This window comes from Moschus berezovskii, chromosome 8 (genome assembly GCF_049115385.1).
Source record: "Moschus berezovskii isolate FMDL1 chromosome 8, NW_MosBer_1.0, whole genome shotgun sequence".
Lineage (NCBI taxonomy): Eukaryota > Metazoa > Chordata > Mammalia > Artiodactyla > Moschidae > Moschus > Moschus berezovskii.
The window spans coordinates 93,228,020-93,245,040 of record NC_142467.1 but is presented as its reverse complement, the minus strand read 5'-3'; the positions used below and the strand labels follow the sequence as shown (position 1 = coordinate 93,245,040).

Here is a 17,021-nt window from a genome sequence, read left to right as displayed (position 1 = left end):
CCCTGATCATCAGTAAGAGCATCACTTGGGAATTTGTTAAAAGTACCGATTTAGGAGCTCTGGGTCAAGGCCCAACAACTGGGTTTTTAACAAGCTCTCTAGGTGATTTTCTGATGCTTGCTAAAATTTGAAAATCACTGGTTTAAAGGCAGACACATGAAAATAACGGGAGAAGATGTTCAAACGCTTGCTTCATTCAGCTGTGACATACTATGGTACCGAGTCAAAGTAAAAATGTCAATGGCTTCATTTTAAAATATCTAGTTTCTCAAATTGTCACCTTTTTTACTTACTGGGGAAAAATGTATCATATTAATGAGAAAATAATAGGGAAAAGCAAATGTGAGAGAAAGTGCTGCTTTAGCTGTGAAGTGTGCTTTGGGTTTAGTGGAGGAAGATGGTCCCCAGGCTGGAAGAAGAGTTTTTGTGTCAGTGCTTAAGCGGGGATGAGGGGTGAGGCGAAGAAGGCAAGTCGTGGTGAAGTGAGGTTGGGACTATCGTGACTAGAGGATGGCTTGTGTCAGATGGTATCTGAAGAGGTTCAGTGTGGGTTTTGGGTTCAGGCCTCTCTGGGAACGAATCTCAGTTAATGCATTTACTGGCTGTGTGACTCTGGTGGGTTACTTAACCTCTCTGGGTCTGTTTTCCCAAGTATGAAAGTGAAAGAAAGTGAAAGTGAAGTCGCTCAATCCTGTCCGACTCTTTGCGACCCCGTGGACTGTAGCCTACCAGGCTTCTCTGTCCATGGAATTCTCCAGGCAACAATACTGGAGTGATTTGCCATTTCCTTATCCTTTCCCAAGTATAGAACTAGTAAAATATTTTACTTCACGTTGTTGATTGGTATGCAGTAAGGCTCAACCAATGCTAGTTCTTATGTATCTTGAGCCTAAAAGGAGTCATAAAACAATCCTCAAGCATTTAATGGCAACACCTATCCTAGTTTGCATCTTTATGTATTTGCAATATGGCTAACAGCTTCCGAGGTAGCGCTAGTGGTAAAGAACCCACCTGCCAATGCAAAATGACTTGAGACATAGGTTTGATCCTTGGGTCGGGAAGGTCCCCTGGAGAAGAGAATGGCAACCCACTCCAGTATTCTTGCCTGGAGTATCCCATGGACAATGGAGACTGCCGAGCTACGCAGAATCGAACACAACTGAAGCGACTTAGCACCCCTAACATTTTACAGAGGAGGAAACTGCCTGGGACTGAAGCAGCCCCAGGGTCCGCCTCAGGAGCTGTCATGAGAGAGCTGGACATAGGATTCGCGTATTTCACGCCCAAGGAAGGCAGTATTCAGCAGGGCTTCAGCATCCTACTTTCCAGCTTCAGGACCCCGGTCAGAGGAGAAGGGGCGGGGCGGTCCAGGGACCGGAAGTCGGGAGGCCGACTTCCGCTCGTGAATCCCCGCCCACCGCCTCCTTTCAGGCCCCGGCCCACGGTCGTCCGGCCCTTCTCACCAAAATGAAGCCTCACCTTTGGTACTGGCTCGCCTCCCACAGCTGATTGGCTGTAAAGAACGTCGGTCAAATTTACGGTGTGTGTGCTGACCAATGGGCGGTGGGATCCACCTCTAGGGGGCGGGCTCTGGCGGGCGCGGTGACGACGCAAGGGTCGGGGCGTCGCGGCGGCCGAGGCGGCGGGGCCTGAGGACTCGGCGCCCGCCAGCACGGCTAAGGGACAGGTCCGCGGCGTGGGGCCGAGGGTGCGGAGCGGACTCGGTCCGAGGCTGCCGGGGGAGGGGCTCCTGGGGGATTTAGTAGGGAGGACGTTTGGGGACCCTTGGGATGACTGGACGAGAGAAGGATCTGGGCCGGGGCCTGTGAGGGGCGTGGCGGCCTCTGGGACGCTGGAGCCAGGACTTTAGGGGTTGGGGAAATCTTGGCGGCGTCTCTCAAGGACGCCGTATGGGTCTGCCTTGGAGCTTGTGAGAAGGTTGTGGGCGAGGGATCATGGAGGAGACTAAGATGTGGCCCTTTGCGGGGTTCCGTTGAGGGTGTGGAGCTTGGGGCGGGGGCCTTTGAAACTTGAAAGAGGTGTCTTCGAGGAAGGGGGAGGAGGAAGTTAACTTTGCTAGCACGGCAGAGGACAGAGGGAGCAAGACTGGGTTAAGGCCTTGGAGGAGCTTGGAAGCCATTGTCCAGTTCCTGGGAAATTCAGGAAGGCGGAGGCAACAGGGGGTAAGCCCAGCGCCTCAGAGGGTCTTAGTGACCAGCCGAGGAGGGGAGGGCATGTGGGGGCAGTGGGTAAGGAGGAGGAGGGGTTAAGCTTGCTGAGGGACAGGGAGATGGGAGTGTGTCGTAAGTCTGGCAGAGAATCAGGGTGTCCCAGGGTTTGGGGGTGCGAAGAGTGTGGGAGAGCTTATAGGAATTTGGGGGCTATGGAAGCCTAGAGGGAAGAGGCAGAAAAAGACTGGGATGTTGTGTGCAGAACTGCAGATCTATGGGTCCTGGGAGTTACGGGGGTGTAAGTGGCACAAGCCGGGCTAACACTGACCCCTGGGGCAGTGTGGCATCTAAATGAGATGACACATGAAAGCGCCCCACCCACCAAATGCAAGTGCCTTCTACAGGGAAGGTGGAGTTTCAGCATGATGGATCTGAAACCTATTTGGGGGATGCTGATCGATTCTTTGACCCAGAAGTAATGACTGGCATCTCAGTCCTTTTCTGTTTCTGTCTCCTCCAGGGTCACAGCGGGAGGACTCCGTGAAGTACTGTTCCCGGACCACTGACCAGGTTTGTACTGGAGTGGAAGACGCTGGAAGGCAGACCAGCCGCCATGTCAACATTCAGGCAGGAGGATGTGGAAGACCACTATGAGATGGGAGAGGAGCTGGGAAGGTGAGCAGTCCCCTCTGATGGGGCCCCGAGGAGCGGGGAGACCTGACCCACTGTGGGGTCTTGTGGGGTATTTCCTCTCCTCCTGTCCTTTCTCCTGCTCTCCCCAAGCAGGGATGAGTCAGTATCATGTGCTGTGGGATGAGTTTGGGCTTTGGAGGCAGCCAGTCTGGGCCTGGAATTCTTGTTCTGACATCCCCTGTCCACTTCCTTTGGGAATAAACATGATCGAGTCCAAACAGCACCTAATACAGTGCCTGGCCTATGACATGAGAGCAGTAGATGTTGGTAAAGGTCTGTCTGTGTCTTTAAACCTCTCTTGTGGGAGGCAGTGGAGCCTCCCGGGCCTCCTGTCTGGGCCCACACCCTGGCCCATTGTTAGCATTCTTGTGGGAAAGAGCAGAGGTTTCCCAATCCAGCCAGGCAGCTGATTTCCTGCCAGGCCAGGCCTGGGAGCGTCCCCTGGGAGCCCTCCCGCCTCAGACCTGCCAGCCACCATCCTTTCTTCTGCCGAGCCTCAACCCTTATTTGGTGAGTTTGTTGCTGGCTGGCCTTCCCAGAGCCGCCTTGGCCGGCCCCATGATGTCACCAGAAGGGAATGTAAATAACTGAGCCGTTCATCAGGCCTTTGCTGAGAGAGCCTGTGGGACTCATTTGGGATTCTGAAGTCCCTCCTTTAGGAATTTCCTCTGGTAGAGCGGCAGGGAATGCAGGCCATCTCCCCCACTCCCACGGAAATCTCAGACTCTGTGATTGAAAATGTTCGGGACTTCTGCTGAGAGTAGCTGGGCAATAGTCAACAAAACTATCATGTATGTTCCCTTTAACCCACCAGTTTCACTTCTAGAAGTTAATTCTGTGGGTATAGCATATACAAAGACCTAAGATCTAGGGATAGGGAGAGTCACTGTAAGGACTTTATGTGAGCAGAAGATGGGTCCTTTTCAGTGACCATCACAGCACCACTGCCTTGTCAACAGAATATTATGCAGCCATTAAAAAGAGCATGGCAACTTGTATAAAGCAAACCATGTAGGAATTTTATTGAAATTCTCTAGTAGCTATCAACTTTAATAATTTTATTATAATGGGTTTTATTTAACCTGTTCAGTTCAGTTGCTCAGTCGTGTCCGACTCTTTGCGACCCCATGAATCACAGCACGCCAGGCCTCCCTGTCCATCACCAACTCCCGGAGTTCACTCAAACTCATGTCCATTGAGTCGGTGATGCCATCCAGCCATCTCATCCTCTGTCGTCCCCTTCTCCTTCTGCCCCCCATCCCTCTCAGCATCAGAGTCTTTTCCAGTGAGTCAACTCGTCGCATGAGGTGGCCACAGTATTGGAGTTTCAGCTTTAGCATCAGTCCTTCCAATGAACACCCAGGACTGATCTCCTTTAGAATGGACTGGTTGGATCTCCTTGCAGTCCAAGGGACTCTCAAGAGTCTTCTCCAGCACCACAGTTCAAAAGCATCAATTCTTCGGCGCTCAGCTTTCTTCACAGTCCAACTCTCACATCCATACATGACCACAGGAAAAACCATAGCCTTGACTAGACGGACCTTGGTTGGCAAAGTAATGTCTCTGCTTTTTAATATGCTATCTAAGTTAGGTCAAGCTATTATCATTTTGGTTGTCATTCATTATAACAATTATTATTATTATTTAAAAATTATTTATTTGGCTGCTCCAGGTCTTAGTTGCAGCACTCGGGATTTTTTTAGTTGTGGCGTACAAGATCTAGTTCCCTGACCAGGGATGGAACCCAGGCCCCCTGGATTGGGAGCGTGGAGTCTTGGCCACTGGACCACCAGGGAAGTTCCTATAAAATTTTCAGTGAAATAGTTTACTATGTGTTTTTGATACGAAGCCTTTGAATTCTGGTGTATCTTGTATGCTCACAGCACACCTCAGTTTGAATGGGCTGGACAGCTTCCATGTGGCCAGTGGCTGTCATCATGGACAGTGGTGCCCTATGTAATGATCCAGAACATTCTTAGAGACACGCGAGGTGAAGGATTAATGCCACGGAACACTGCATACTGTGCTGCAACTGTAGAACTTGTAGATGTTGTTTGGCCATCTGAGTCCTGGGCTATTTTTTGTCACACTCCCATTCATTTGTGAAAGACTCTACCAGGCAGGACCATTATCATCCCCGTTTTGTGGATGAAGAAACTGAGGCTCAGAGCAGGAAATCAGCTTGCCCAAGGCCATGTAGACTGAAGGTGGCCAGGCAGGACTCAGGCCTTGAGACTAAGCCTTGCTGATCGCAAAGCGCCGGTGTGCTGGAGCCAGAAGTGGGTGTCTGGCTTCTGCTTTGAGTTAAACCCAGCTGAGTTTCCTTGTCCTGGGAGTCCTGGGCTGACTAAAATGGGAGTGAGTATTTTTGTGTGGATGTGTATGGAGGGTTCTCCCAAGTCAAGTCACCTGGGCAATCTTGGGAGATAAATTAGTCTGCGGTCGGTCAGTGTGGACGTCAGCCTGGTTTCTGTGTCACGGAGTGTGTCTGCATTCGTCACCTCAGGCTGCTGGAGGCTGGATGTCAAAGATTAAGGTGTCGCAGGCTTGGTTCCCTCTGAGGCCTTTCTCATTGGTGTGTAGATGCCCAACTTCCCCCCGTGTCCTCACATGGTCTCCCTCTGTGCACGTCTGTGTCCTAACCTCCTCCTATAAGGACACCTAACCCTGTTGGATTAAGATCCACCCCAGTGACCTCTGGCTTCCCTGGTGGCTCAGTGGTAAAGAGTCCTCCTGCCAATGCTGGAGATGCAGGTTTGATCCCTGGGTTGGGAAGATTCCCTGGAGGAGGAAATGGCAGCCCACTCCAGTATTGCCTGGAGAATCTCATGGACAAGAAGAGCCTGGCGGGCTACAGTCCATGGGGTTGCAGAGACTCAGACACAACTGAGCAACTGAGCATCAGTGACCTCATTTTTACTAAATTACCTCTTCAAAGGCCGTAAATCACAGTAGTCAGATTTGGGGGTCCTAGGGATTAGGATTTTGGGGGACACAATTTAGCACTAATAGTGTCTTTGTTTCCCTTCCCATGAATTCTTGTTTTTTTTAAAAAAGAATATATTATTTATTTGGCTCTGCCAGGTTTTAGTTACAGTTGCAGCACATGGGATCCTCAATCCTCATTGCAGCATGTGGGATCTAGCTCTTAGACCAGGTCTCCCTGCATTGGGAGTGCAGAGTCTTAGCCACTAGACGACAAGGAAAGTTTCACCTCCCCCTGCCATGAACTCTGTTAGTTTTTTGGTTCATCTTGGAATAAAACTAGAAGGGAAGAAATCCTCATATTTGAGAATTAGGCCACATATTCAGGCCTAGGGTGTTCCCAATAGGCAGCAAACACTCGGCATTCGATGTCATTACTGTCGGAGTGTCATTGTCGGGTGAGAGGTGGACCTGGAAGAATTTGCTTGGTTGATGTAGGCAGAGGGGAGAAGGAAAGACATTTCAGGAGTGAGGAGTGTTAGCTAAGATGTTGATGGGGGCAGGAGCACAACGTACCCAGGGGACCATTGTGGTGGATTTAAGGGATTGGGGGAGGCCTGATCAGGGACACTTAACATTTCTCATCTGACTGTGCTCTTGGCTTTTAGACTAGTGTATGAGTTTCCTGTTGCTGCTGTAACAAATTACCACAATTTAGTGGCTGAGAAGAATACCCATGTTTTACATTAAGGTCCAGGAGTCAGGAGTCTAAAATGAATCTGCTCAGCTGGTCCCTCCGGAGGCTCCTGCCTCTTCCAGCTTCTAGAGGCGCCACATCCCTGGCTTGCGGCCCCTCCCTCCATCCTCACAGGCAACAGCGCCACATCTCCCGTCTTTCTCTGCCTCTGACCGTCCTGCCTCCCTCTTACGAGGACCTTGTGATGACACTGGGACCACTGGGGAGTCCAGGGTCATCCCCATCTCAGGAGCCTTCATTCTGTCTTCAGAACCCCTCTGCCCCGTGAGGTGACACGCCCATAGGTCCCGGGGATTCAGACATGGACTATCATTTATTTCACCTTGATTGGTGATAATTTGCACTTCCCACCTGCCTACATTGACTTTACCTGCCCGAGTGGACACAGAGTGTGTCTGCATCAGCCTGCTGTGGCGCCATTGTGCCTTGATGCTCATGCGTACCGCGGCTTTAGATGCTTGCAGGCTGCACCTGGTACTGAGCGTCCTAGTAAGGTCTGCTCACTGGGTCCCTGGGCTTTTCTGAAGGCCCTGCTGGCTGGGCAGAGACAGCCTCCCTCATCTGTCTCTTGTTCTGCCTGTCCTGTCTTCTGTCACCAACTGAAGAGATCCCCCCGTCCCCAGGGCCCATCTCTGCTACTCCTTCCTCTACACGCTCGGTCCCATTTCTGTGAGTTGTCGTGTAGCACCTTGTCTCCTTTCTCTTGACCCTGGTGGAATCTGGTTGAGGTCTCTTGTGTGTCTTCTGTCTTAGACTTAGTCTCTACTATTGTGTGACCCTTAGCCAGTGGGCCACATCCAGCCCTCGCCTAGTTCAGTATGGTCCACTCACAAATGTAGGATGTTTTTTTACTTTTTTAAAGGGTTGTAAAAGCACACACAAATTGTGACAGAGACCATATGGCCTGTAAAGCTTAAAATAATTATCCTTTTCACTCAACTCCTGAGTGAAAGCAAGTTAACATAGCTAAGTTCCTAGATAGCAAAAGAATTTGGACATTGGACAGCTCCCTGAAGGACAGTAAAAAGTTTCTCTTTCTCTTCAAATAACAGCTGTCTTGAGATATAATTCACACACCATACTGTTTACTCTATTAAACTGTACAGCTTAACGATCTTCCATATATTCACAGTTTTACAGCCATCACCATTAAATAATCTCAGAATGTTTTCATCATCCCAAAAGGAGCCCCATCCCCCTGGTCAGTCACCCTCATCACCTCCTCAGCCCCTGACAACCAGAAACCCACTCTCTGGCCTGTTCTAGATGTTTCCCATCAGTGGATTATACACTGAGTGTCCTTCTGCATCTGTTTCTCTCACTGAGCATCATATTCTCAGGGTCCATCTACATTGTAGCAAGTGTCAGGGCTTCACCCCATTTCAGGACTGAGTAATGTTCCTGTGTGTGGAGGGGCCACATTTTGTGTATGCTCTATCCGCTGATTGGCATTTACCTCTACCTTATGACTGCTGTGAATGATGGTGTTGTGAACATTTGTGTACAAGTTTTTGTAGAGTGGAATTCCTGGGTCTGAAGGTAACTCCATTTTTAAGGTTTTAAGGAACCTCCAGACAGTTTTCACCACAGCTTCCCCGTCTGGCTTTCCCACTAGCCGTGCACCAGGGTTCCAGTTTCTCCATATCCTCCCTCCTCTCGTGTGAAAACGTGTGTGCTGCTTTCACTCTGAAGCTCTTTTGAACTCAGTGGCTTTTTATCTTTTCTTAGATTTTAAACTGTGATGAAATGTGCTGTGAGAAGTTGAATCACGTAGAATCATAGCAAATATTAATAAAAAACCCCTCTTCACTGCCCTCAGTCCCGCTCTTCTGAGATATCTGCTGCTCACAGCCGGGCATGTGTCCTTTAGACCTCTTACCTGTGGCAACCTCTTACATGTCAACATACCTCTATGTGTGGTATAACATGTCCATTTTTTTTTTTTTTAACATTTCTTTATTTATTTGGCTGTGCTGGGTCACAGCTGTGACACTTGGGATCTTCAGTGGTGGCATGTGGGATCTAACCCCTGACCAGGGATTGAACCCAGGCCCCCTGCATTGGGAGTGCTAAGTCTTAGCCACTGGACCACCAGGGAAGTCCCCCTTTCTTTTTTTTGATTAATTAGTTAATTTTTGTCTGAGCTGGGTCTTTGTTGCTGTTCAGGCTTTCTTTCGTTGTGGTGGGTTGGGGCTACACTCTAATTGTGGTACATAGGCTTCTCATTGCAGTGGCTTCTTTTGTTAAGGAGCACTGGCTCTAGGGAGTCTGGGCTCAGTAGTTATGGCACTTGGACTTAGTTGCCCCATGGCACGTGGGATCTTCCCGGACCAGTAATTGAACCTGTGACCCCTGTGTTGATGGGCGGATTCTCAACCACTGGACCATCAGGGAAATCCTGTACCTTTCCATTTTACCCAGAATAACCTCATTCCTTGTGTTCCTCTGCTGCTGTCTTCATTGAGCAGGTATTCATGGGGGTCTGTCCTCTTAGCGCCTAAAGAATTGTCTTTCAAGACTACATAAAATTCCACCTGACTTGCCATGACAGGGTCCAGCTTCATTTTGGTAAACATGGAACCATGTTGGTTCTTTCACTGCTCCAGACAGTCTGGGCAGCCACTGTGTTCAGTGCCAGTTTGCGCTTACGTGGAGCACCACTGCCAGGGGTGCATTCTTGAGGTGGTTGGGACGCACTGTCCTGGGAAGTGGCCCAGGTCCCCAGAGTCCTTCGTCTCTCTCAGCGCTTGCTCCTTCCTCCCCTCCCCTCTGTCCCTGCAGCGGACAGTTTGCGATTGTGCGGAAGTGCCGGCAGAAGGGTACTGGGAAGGAGTATGCGGCCAAGTTCATCAAGAAGCGCCGCCTGTCATCCAGCCGCCGGGGAGTGAGCCGAGAGGAGATCGAGCGGGAGGTGAACATCCTGCGGGAGATCCGGCACCCCAACATCATCACACTGCACGACATCTTTGAGAACAGGACGGACGTGGTGCTCATCCTTGAGCTGGTCTCAGGCGGCGAGCTCTTCGACTTCCTGGCCGAGAAGGAGTCACTGACCGAGGACGAGGCCACCCAGTTCCTCAAGCAGATCCTGGATGGTGTCCACTATCTGCACTCCAAGCGTATCGCCCACTTCGACCTCAAGGTAGCCCACTGGGTTCGCAGCACAGAGCCGGGGAGGAGCCTGGCCAGCGTGGGTGAGGACAGGGCTGAGAGGGTCCCCACTCCCTTCTCCCAGGGTGTCCTTGCTGGGGGTGTTGAGATGTATGGCTCTGGGCTGGACCTATGGAGGGGAGTCAGCCCGCACACACCCTACACACTGGGCCGGGCCAGTGCTGTTCCCTGAGACATGGGGACAGCAGCCTTAGAGTCCCCTGTCCATCCCCCTGTCTTCCTCCCCCAACCAGCCAGAAAACATCATGCTCCTGGACAAGAATGTGCCCAACCCACGGATCAAGCTCATTGACTTTGGCATCGCCCACAAGATCGAGGCAGGGAACGAGTTCAAGAACATCTTTGGGACCCCAGAGTTCGTGGGTGAGGAATGGGTGGGCCTGGGGGCACTGGAGCTTTTCCAGCTGGCTTAGGGGGAGGCAGGCCCCCCAGGCCTCAGGTTTCCCATCATGCCCTAGCGCTGGGCACTGAGGACTCAAGGCCTGGGGCAATCACCACCTTGGCTTTCCCTGCCAAGAGCCAGCCATGTCTGTGGGCTCTGCTACTCCCCTGGGCCGTGTCCAGGGTGTCCCCTTGGGCATATCCAGCACCTGATCCTGTCTCCCTGTGTCTACAGCTCCTGAAATCGTCAACTATGAGCCCCTGGGTCTGGAGGCAGACATGTGGTGAGTGAGGGTGGTAGGCCCAGGGCCACCCTTGTTGTTTCTCCTGAGGGAACCCTCCTCTTGTACCCAGGAGCTGCCGGGTCACGGCCGTGGGCTAGGGTGCAGCCCCTCCTCCTGGTCTTGGAGCCATGGGGCAGGGGCAGCACAGACTATTGCCTTAGGACAGGGTTTGCTGACCTATCCAGGCCTGTGAGCTGGGAAGGGTTCTTAGGTCTTTGAAGGGTTGTTAAAAACAGATGAATATGTGACAGAGACTGTTTGTAGCCCGAAAAGCCTGAAACACTCACTGTCTCACCCTTTACATGAATAGAGTTTGCCAGGTCTGCCCTCGGCCACAGAGGCCTCAAGAGGCTCCACATCTGTGTGGCCTGTGGTGCCTTTGCTCTTTCTACCCTGCCCACACCCCGGCCACTTTGAGTCTGGGCAGGCAGCCATGGCCAGATGTGCCTCAGTGTTCAGTCCTGAGACCCTTGGAGCAGAAGGTGGGACTTGGTGGGGGCTGTCAGACCCTGGAGGGAGAGGGTCCCTGGGGCTGACAGGCCTGCCCCCACCTGGCTGACAGTCTTGGACTCTGGGGGTTGGGGTGCTGAGCCTGCGGGTGAGCTGACCCCATCTCTTCCATGTGTTCTCCTGCAGGAGCATTGGCGTCATCACCTACATCCTGTGAGTGCCTGCCCTCCCGGGGCTTTGCTGGGTCAGGAGGAGGGTCGGGAGGCTTCTGCGTGGGGCCACAAGTGGGGTTCAGGGCCCTCAGTGCGCTGCCCTGTTGCAGTGCGCAGGGACTCTGGATGGACAGACAGCTGCGTGAGCGTGTGCGGGAGAGAGCATGTTCAGGAGAGTTCCAAAGGCAGGGCCTCGGTGTGGAAAGTACCCATGCAAGGCTCTGGGCTGGGACTGTTGTCCCCTCGTCCTTGGGCTGGCAGCTTCTCAGTGTGGTGGACTCAGCCTCCAGCCCCTCCGCTTCCTGGAGTTTGGAAGCAGGATGAAAGTTCATCTCTGTGACCCCACTGCTCTGCCCCAACTGGCAGCCCTCTCCTTAGGGCCTTTCCACAGTCACCTCATTGGTACCAACTCAGGTGTGGCTGGAAGGGGCTTGTGGTGAGCAAGAAAAGACATTTCTTTTATCTCTGTTCTCTGGAGTTGTTTTCGGAAATGAAGCAAAGACCAAATTTTATAGCAGTAGTTGCTCCTGCCTTGGGTTTTAAGAAGTTACAAGGGTTTTGTGTGTCTGCAGTTGGGAGTGAAAACCAGCTATACATATTTCTCACCTAAAAAGTCACAGCATCACACGCCTGGATCCCTGCAGGGTGGTGGTGTGGCCTCAGTGCCGCACACTGGAAAGACACCTGATGTCTGCAGTGTCGGCCAGAAACCCCAAGCAACCCCCCGCCCCCCCCGCCCCAGTTAATCGTTTTGCCTGTAACTACTAAGGGCTTCAGGGAAGGGGCTTTGAGACCAGGCTTCTAAGATTAAGTCTATGGGGATACTTTGAGGTTCTGCAGAGGTTTTGCTGACTCATTTCAGCACCCCTCACTGGCTGGGCAGTGGATTTTCACTGCCTCTGGTTGGCAGCTGGGCACATTTGTACAGGGTGACTGGGGGCCTGGCATCAGCCTCCCTTCCCATCTGCTCCCTCCATGGGCACAGCGGAGCTGGGTGGTGGCCTGGGCAGCAGCCTGGTCGTGGAGTGACTGCACACCTGTCTGGCCCCCCTGAGCCTGGTGTCTATCTCCTAGCCTGAGTGGCGCGTCCCCATTCCTGGGTGAAACCAAGCAGGAGACCCTGACCAACATCTCGGCTGTGAACTACGACTTCGACGAGGAGTACTTTAGCAACACCAGCGAGCTGGCCAAGGACTTTATCCGCCGTCTACTTGTCAAAGACCCCAAGTAGGAGCACTGGGCTGGGCAGGGTGGGTCAGGCAAGTCCCCCAGAATGGGTGCTGTGGCCAGGGACAAGTAACATGTCCATCTGAGATGCCACTCCCATACCTGGGAGTAGGCCGTGGCTCCTGTTCTGGGCGGAGATAGCACAGGGAGGCCTAGGCTGGCCCTCTTACGAAGCTGCTTCTTACAAAGCTTTTCATTTGTTGCCAGTGTTTAGGATAGGAGGTTTCATATAAAATTTTAAATTACTGTTTGGTTTTTTCCCTAGAAAAAGCTAAATATGCTGGCAGCACAGAGCTTTCATTCACCCAGAGGTGCTCCCATGGGCTACTCCTCCCCAGGCTCCTCCTTTGGGTGTCTGAGTTATGAGACCCCAACATTAGGTGTCAATGCTGTTAGCGGAAAACATGGACAGCCTGAAGTCCACATCATCCCCAAGCCCCTTGATGGGCTCCTTATGACCGGCCAAGCAGAGTGGGAGACCTTAATTGTACCTGTACTGGCACGGTTGTTTGAGGAACTTGCCGCTGGGCTGCACAGTGACTTCAAGGACCAGGTTTCAGGGTGGTGGCCCAGGGGAGGTGCCCTGAGTCAGCCACAGGTGGGGCTGAGAGCCAGAGCGGCAGCGGGGAGGGCGTGGACCACTCCTTCCTGCTCTCCGTGTGGGGAAGACAGTGAAGGCGGCGCCCACGCAGCTGACCAATTCTGGGGGCTCTTCCAGGAGGAGAATGACCATCGCCCAGAGCCTGGAGCACTCCTGGATCAAGGTGAGGTGGTGGGGCTGCCCCACAGCGTGCTAGTTGGGGCCAGCCCCTAGCATGGGCGAGGGTCCCCACGGGAGTGGGCCTCGGTGCTGTGGGCATAGGGTGTGTGTCAGGGTAGTGTCGCAGTTGTCTCACTGAACTGTTGGCTGGAGTCCACGGCCCCTCTGCACACAGCAGGGTGCCCTCCCCAGAACTTCTCATAAAGGGATCACCTCCAGGCCGAGGTCAGGCTTGGCAGCCTCAGTCAAGGGTCAGAGAGTGAATACTTTTGGCTCTGTGGTCTCTGGTGTGACCATGTGGTCTGCCATCAAGTCTTAGCTCAACCATCAGAGCAGGAAAGTGCCAGGACCACGTGTACTTAGATGGGCAGGGCCGTGGGCCAATATAACGTGGGCAGAGGGCCAGAGATGGCCCTGGGGGCTGCCCTGCTGGCCCTAGTCCAAGGTGCCCTTTCCTCCCCTCCTCTCCCCCTGCAGGCCATCCGGCGGCGGAATGTGCGGCGGGAGGACAGCGGCCGGAAGCCAGAGCGGCGGCGCCTGAAGACGGCACGCCTCAAGGAGTACACCATCAAGTCGCACTCGAGCATGCCCCCCAACAACACCTACATCAACTTTGAGCGATTCTCCAAAGTGCTGGAGGAGGTGGCGGCAGCTGAGGAGGGCCTGCGCGGGCTGGAGCACAGCCGACGCCTATTCCATGAGGACCTTGAGGCCCTCACGGCCATCTACGAGGAGAAGGAAGCCTGGTACCGGGAAGAGAACGAGAGCCTAGGCCAGGACCTGCGGCGGCTGCGCCAGGAGCTGCACAAGACGGAGGCGCTGCAGCGGCAGGCACAGGAGGAGGCCAAGGGTGCCCTGCTCGGGGCCAGTGGGCTCAAGCGCCGCTTTAGCCGCCTGGAGAACCGCTACGAGGCACTGGCCAAGCAGGTGGCCTCCGAGATGCGGTTCGTGCAGGATCTGGTGCGCGCCATGGAGCAGGAGAAGCTGCAGGAGGAGGAGTGCAGCCTCCGCTAGGGCCGCCCAGGGTGCGGCATCGTCGGCCCTGGGAGGCCCCGTCACCCCGATTGGCCCCGGAGCGCCCAGGAGCTAGAGGTAGGATGTGCTCCTTGGTGCCCAGGAATCCACTGCCCAGGAAGGGCTTGGCCTGGCTCTGCCCCAGAGGAGGTGGCTGATCTGGGCCTTCTCTGCACCGCCCGAGTGCCCCCAGCCCAGCCCCTCCCTCCCTCCTGCAACTTCACTCCGGGGGCATCCAGGGCAGCATCAGCTCAGGACCTCTGCCAGGGGGAGGCACATCCACAATGGAACTGGCCACGGTGGACACACATGCCTCACACCTGCCCAGGGTTGGGCTGGAGCCTTCATGTTCAGAGCCTGGTCAGCAGCCTCAGGCTCTCCATTTGGTCCAAGTGTGTGGAATCTTGTGCGGGGCCATGGGGGATGTCTGTGAATGTCCTGGGGCTCAGAACTGAGGTGGAGCCTCTGCTCGACACCCTGGCTCCTCCACTCTGGAGAAGAGAAGCTGCTCCGCCAGAGTCAGTGCTGGAAGAGCCTCTGATCCAGATCCCCCAGCCCTCGAGGAAATGTCAGTCTGGGGGTTGTATTGGGGTCGGGGGTGGCGGGGCACAGGGCCCGGGTGCAGTAAAGGAAGTAGCTGCAAGGCTGAATCTCCTCTTCTTGCCGAGGCAGGCCTCCTGTGGGGAAGAGGGTGAAGAGCCTTGGAACCGCCCCTTCTCTCCAGCTCCCTGACAATGTTTAGAGCCTTCAGCAGGGTCCCAACCCCACCTCATCCCTAGCCCTACCCCGTCATACTCCCTTCGCCAGTGCTTCCCTTGGCCCAGCATCTCTCTAGTGGATGCCCTGGAGTAACTGCTAGGGGCCCTTGTTACCAGCGTCCCCTACCTGGAGAGCGCCAGGGTCCCTTGCAGCCTGCCCCACCTTGCTGCACTCCCTGCAGCTGCTGGAGAAGGCGCCCTTAGGTGGTTTCCATGGCAGTGCTGCTTTGCGCCACTAGGTGCTGCCCTGCAGCGCGGTCCAGAGAATGTACCCTAAGAACCAGGCTTCAGCAAAACATGGGTTCCCAGCTGTGGCCGTGCTGAGCTCCAGCGGAGTTCCCTGCTGTCGTTGTGTAAATCCAGGGGCCCTTATGCAGCCCCCCGCCCTTGGTCCAAGAGGAGTCCTCGCAACAGAGGCCAGACAAGGCCATATGCAGGGAGGAATGGGTGGGCAGGTGGGTGGCACTCCAGCCATGGCCCCGGCAGGGCTCAAGCTACAAGACCCTGCAGGGCTGAGGGGGCATTAGAGCCTGGCTGTGGGGCTGGCAAAAAAGGGCAGGGCGGGCCTACTCTGTGCCCCTCACAAGCACCATCGTATGACACACACACCTCTGAGCATGTGCCTGCTGCCAGCCTCAAGGAAATAAAATCCACTTCCTGGCTCCTGATCTTCTCTGCTTGGCTGGGATGTGGGTGGCCTGCCTGGCAGTTAGCTGGCACCACGGCCTCTGTGGCCTCTTGTGTCTTCTTTCCTCTGTCGCTGCCCGCCCCCACAGCGGGGGTCTTGGAGGCTGCCCCTATCTTGGGGCTCAGCTGGGGACGTCTTTGAAGAGCTGGAGGTGTCCAGGTGACTGGAGTGGGCTTGGAGGGGTTTCCTGGCCCTCTGCTCCTCCTGAGATGCCGTCAGGTCACACATGAGCCCCCTGCCTGCTCTGGGCCTGCCTGGAAGAGGTGACCTTGCCATTCCTGCCACCAGTTGCCCAGCCTCTGGGTCTGGAATGTGGCTCTGAAGAGGGTCCCTCTGACCCGCTTCCTCTTTCCTAGTGGCCTGGTCAGCATTCTGTTCCCTCGTTCCATGCGTCTCCCTATTTTCCCTATTTTAAACCAATTTCAGAAAAATTGAGAAGACTGTAAAATTCATTTTTCATCCTTTTTTAATTTGGGGGTGTTTTTTTGTGTGTGTGTGGCCATGAAGCACAGCATGGCAGGTCTTAGTTCCCCAACCAGAGATCAGACCCGTGCACGGGACCCTAACCACTGGACCACCAGGGAATTACCTGTCTTTCTGGTTGACAACTTCCGCTTTCAGAGTCTCAGTAGATTTCAGCCTGTGGTGTGGTCGAACCCACTCAGGTTTCTCCAGTCGGTCTGTGACTGTCCTCGACGGCTTGCCCCTGGTGTTAGCCCTTTGAGACAGGACTCTGAGCAGCACGTCCCACTGTGATTCATTGCAAAATGCAGTCAGCCTGTGGCAGGAAAGGGGCACCCAGTGTGGGTGACTGTGTGAGATCAGCAAGCCATTGTCCGGGTGCCACCTGGAGAAGAAATGGGCTTCCATGCAGTGCTGGAGGGCCTCCATACCCCAAGAGGGGTGAGCCAGAGGCTCCCTGAAGGCTCCGGGGCACCAGTGAATATCATTCAGCTAGCCAACCTTTACCCAGTTAGGCTGTGTCAGGGAGATAATGGAGGGAGGCAAAGGAGGGGCCTCACTCTCCCAGTCTTTATGACTAAGGCTTCCAGGTAGGAACCACAGCCCCCTTTGGACTCACACCTGCCCTTTCAGAATCCAGAGCACTTTGGTGCTGAGGGCAAATTCCCCAGTGTCTTCAAGGGTTCTTCCCTGAGAGGACCTCTGATCCCTGACCCAGGTCATCTCGAGTCGCTTTCTCAATCTGTCAGCTAAGGACACAGGGAACCACTGTGTTCACAAAGCACCTGCCAGCGTCTCTGTCCTCCACAATCATTTACTAATAGTTTTGACCCTTGGCAGAACTTGCAGGCTAACAGGCTGTGATTTACCTTGCCTGGCAGGCAGGCCCCCAAGGAGCCCACGCTCCTGCTCCTTACTGCCTTGAGAGCAGGCTGGCCTCCTGGCAGTTTCTGATGACAGTGCTGTGGAGGTGCTGGAGGTCCCATTGGTGGGTAGGCTTCACAGACTGACTTCCAGCTGACAATGTTCATTGCTGGCTTTGACGTGGTGAGCTTTGTCCACCTGTTT

The 17,021-nt window shown here is 54.1% G+C and overlaps 1 protein-coding gene across 4 annotated transcripts; it reads left to right on the top strand.

Moving 5' to 3' along the window:
* Positions 1-1,421: 1,421 nt before the first annotated feature.
* Positions 1,422-16,726, top strand: DAPK3 (death associated protein kinase 3). Of its 4 annotated transcripts, none has more exons than XM_055431430.2 (9): positions 1,422-1,540; positions 2,692-2,846; positions 9,328-9,688; positions 9,951-10,080; positions 10,334-10,382; positions 11,019-11,045; positions 12,119-12,271; positions 12,990-13,035; positions 13,509-16,726. In XM_055431430.2, the coding sequence occupies exons 2-9, from the start codon at positions 2,785-2,787 to the stop codon at positions 14,043-14,045; spliced, it is 1,365 nt and encodes a 454-aa protein (XP_055287405.1). In that variant the 5' UTR covers positions 1,422-1,540; positions 2,692-2,784; the 3' UTR covers positions 14,046-16,726. The 4 variants fall into 4 exon arrangements, with proteins under 4 accessions (XP_055287405.1, XP_055287403.1, XP_055287404.1 ...); XM_055431428.2 differs by lacking the exon at positions 1,422-1,540 and adding an exon at positions 1,582-1,687; XM_055431429.2 differs by lacking the exon at positions 1,422-1,540 and adding an exon at positions 1,620-1,708.
* The last annotated feature ends 295 nt before the right edge of the window (positions 16,727-17,021 follow it).

What these genes read in the sequence shown, in the direction of transcription:
- DAPK3 (XM_055431430.2), top strand. Translation starts at nt 2,785, where the DNA reads ATGTCAACATTCAGGCAGGAGGATGTGGAAGACCACTATGAGATGGGA. An exon ending in TGGGACCCCAGAGTTCGTGG is followed by an intron (nt 10,081 to 10,333) that starts GTGAGGAATGGG and finishes CTGTGTCTACAG; the next exon opens with CTCCTGAAATCGTCAACTAT. An exon ending in CTACTTGTCAAAGACCCCAA is followed by an intron (nt 12,272 to 12,989) that starts GTAGGAGCACTG and finishes GGGCTCTTCCAG; the next exon opens with GAGGAGAATGACCATCGCCC.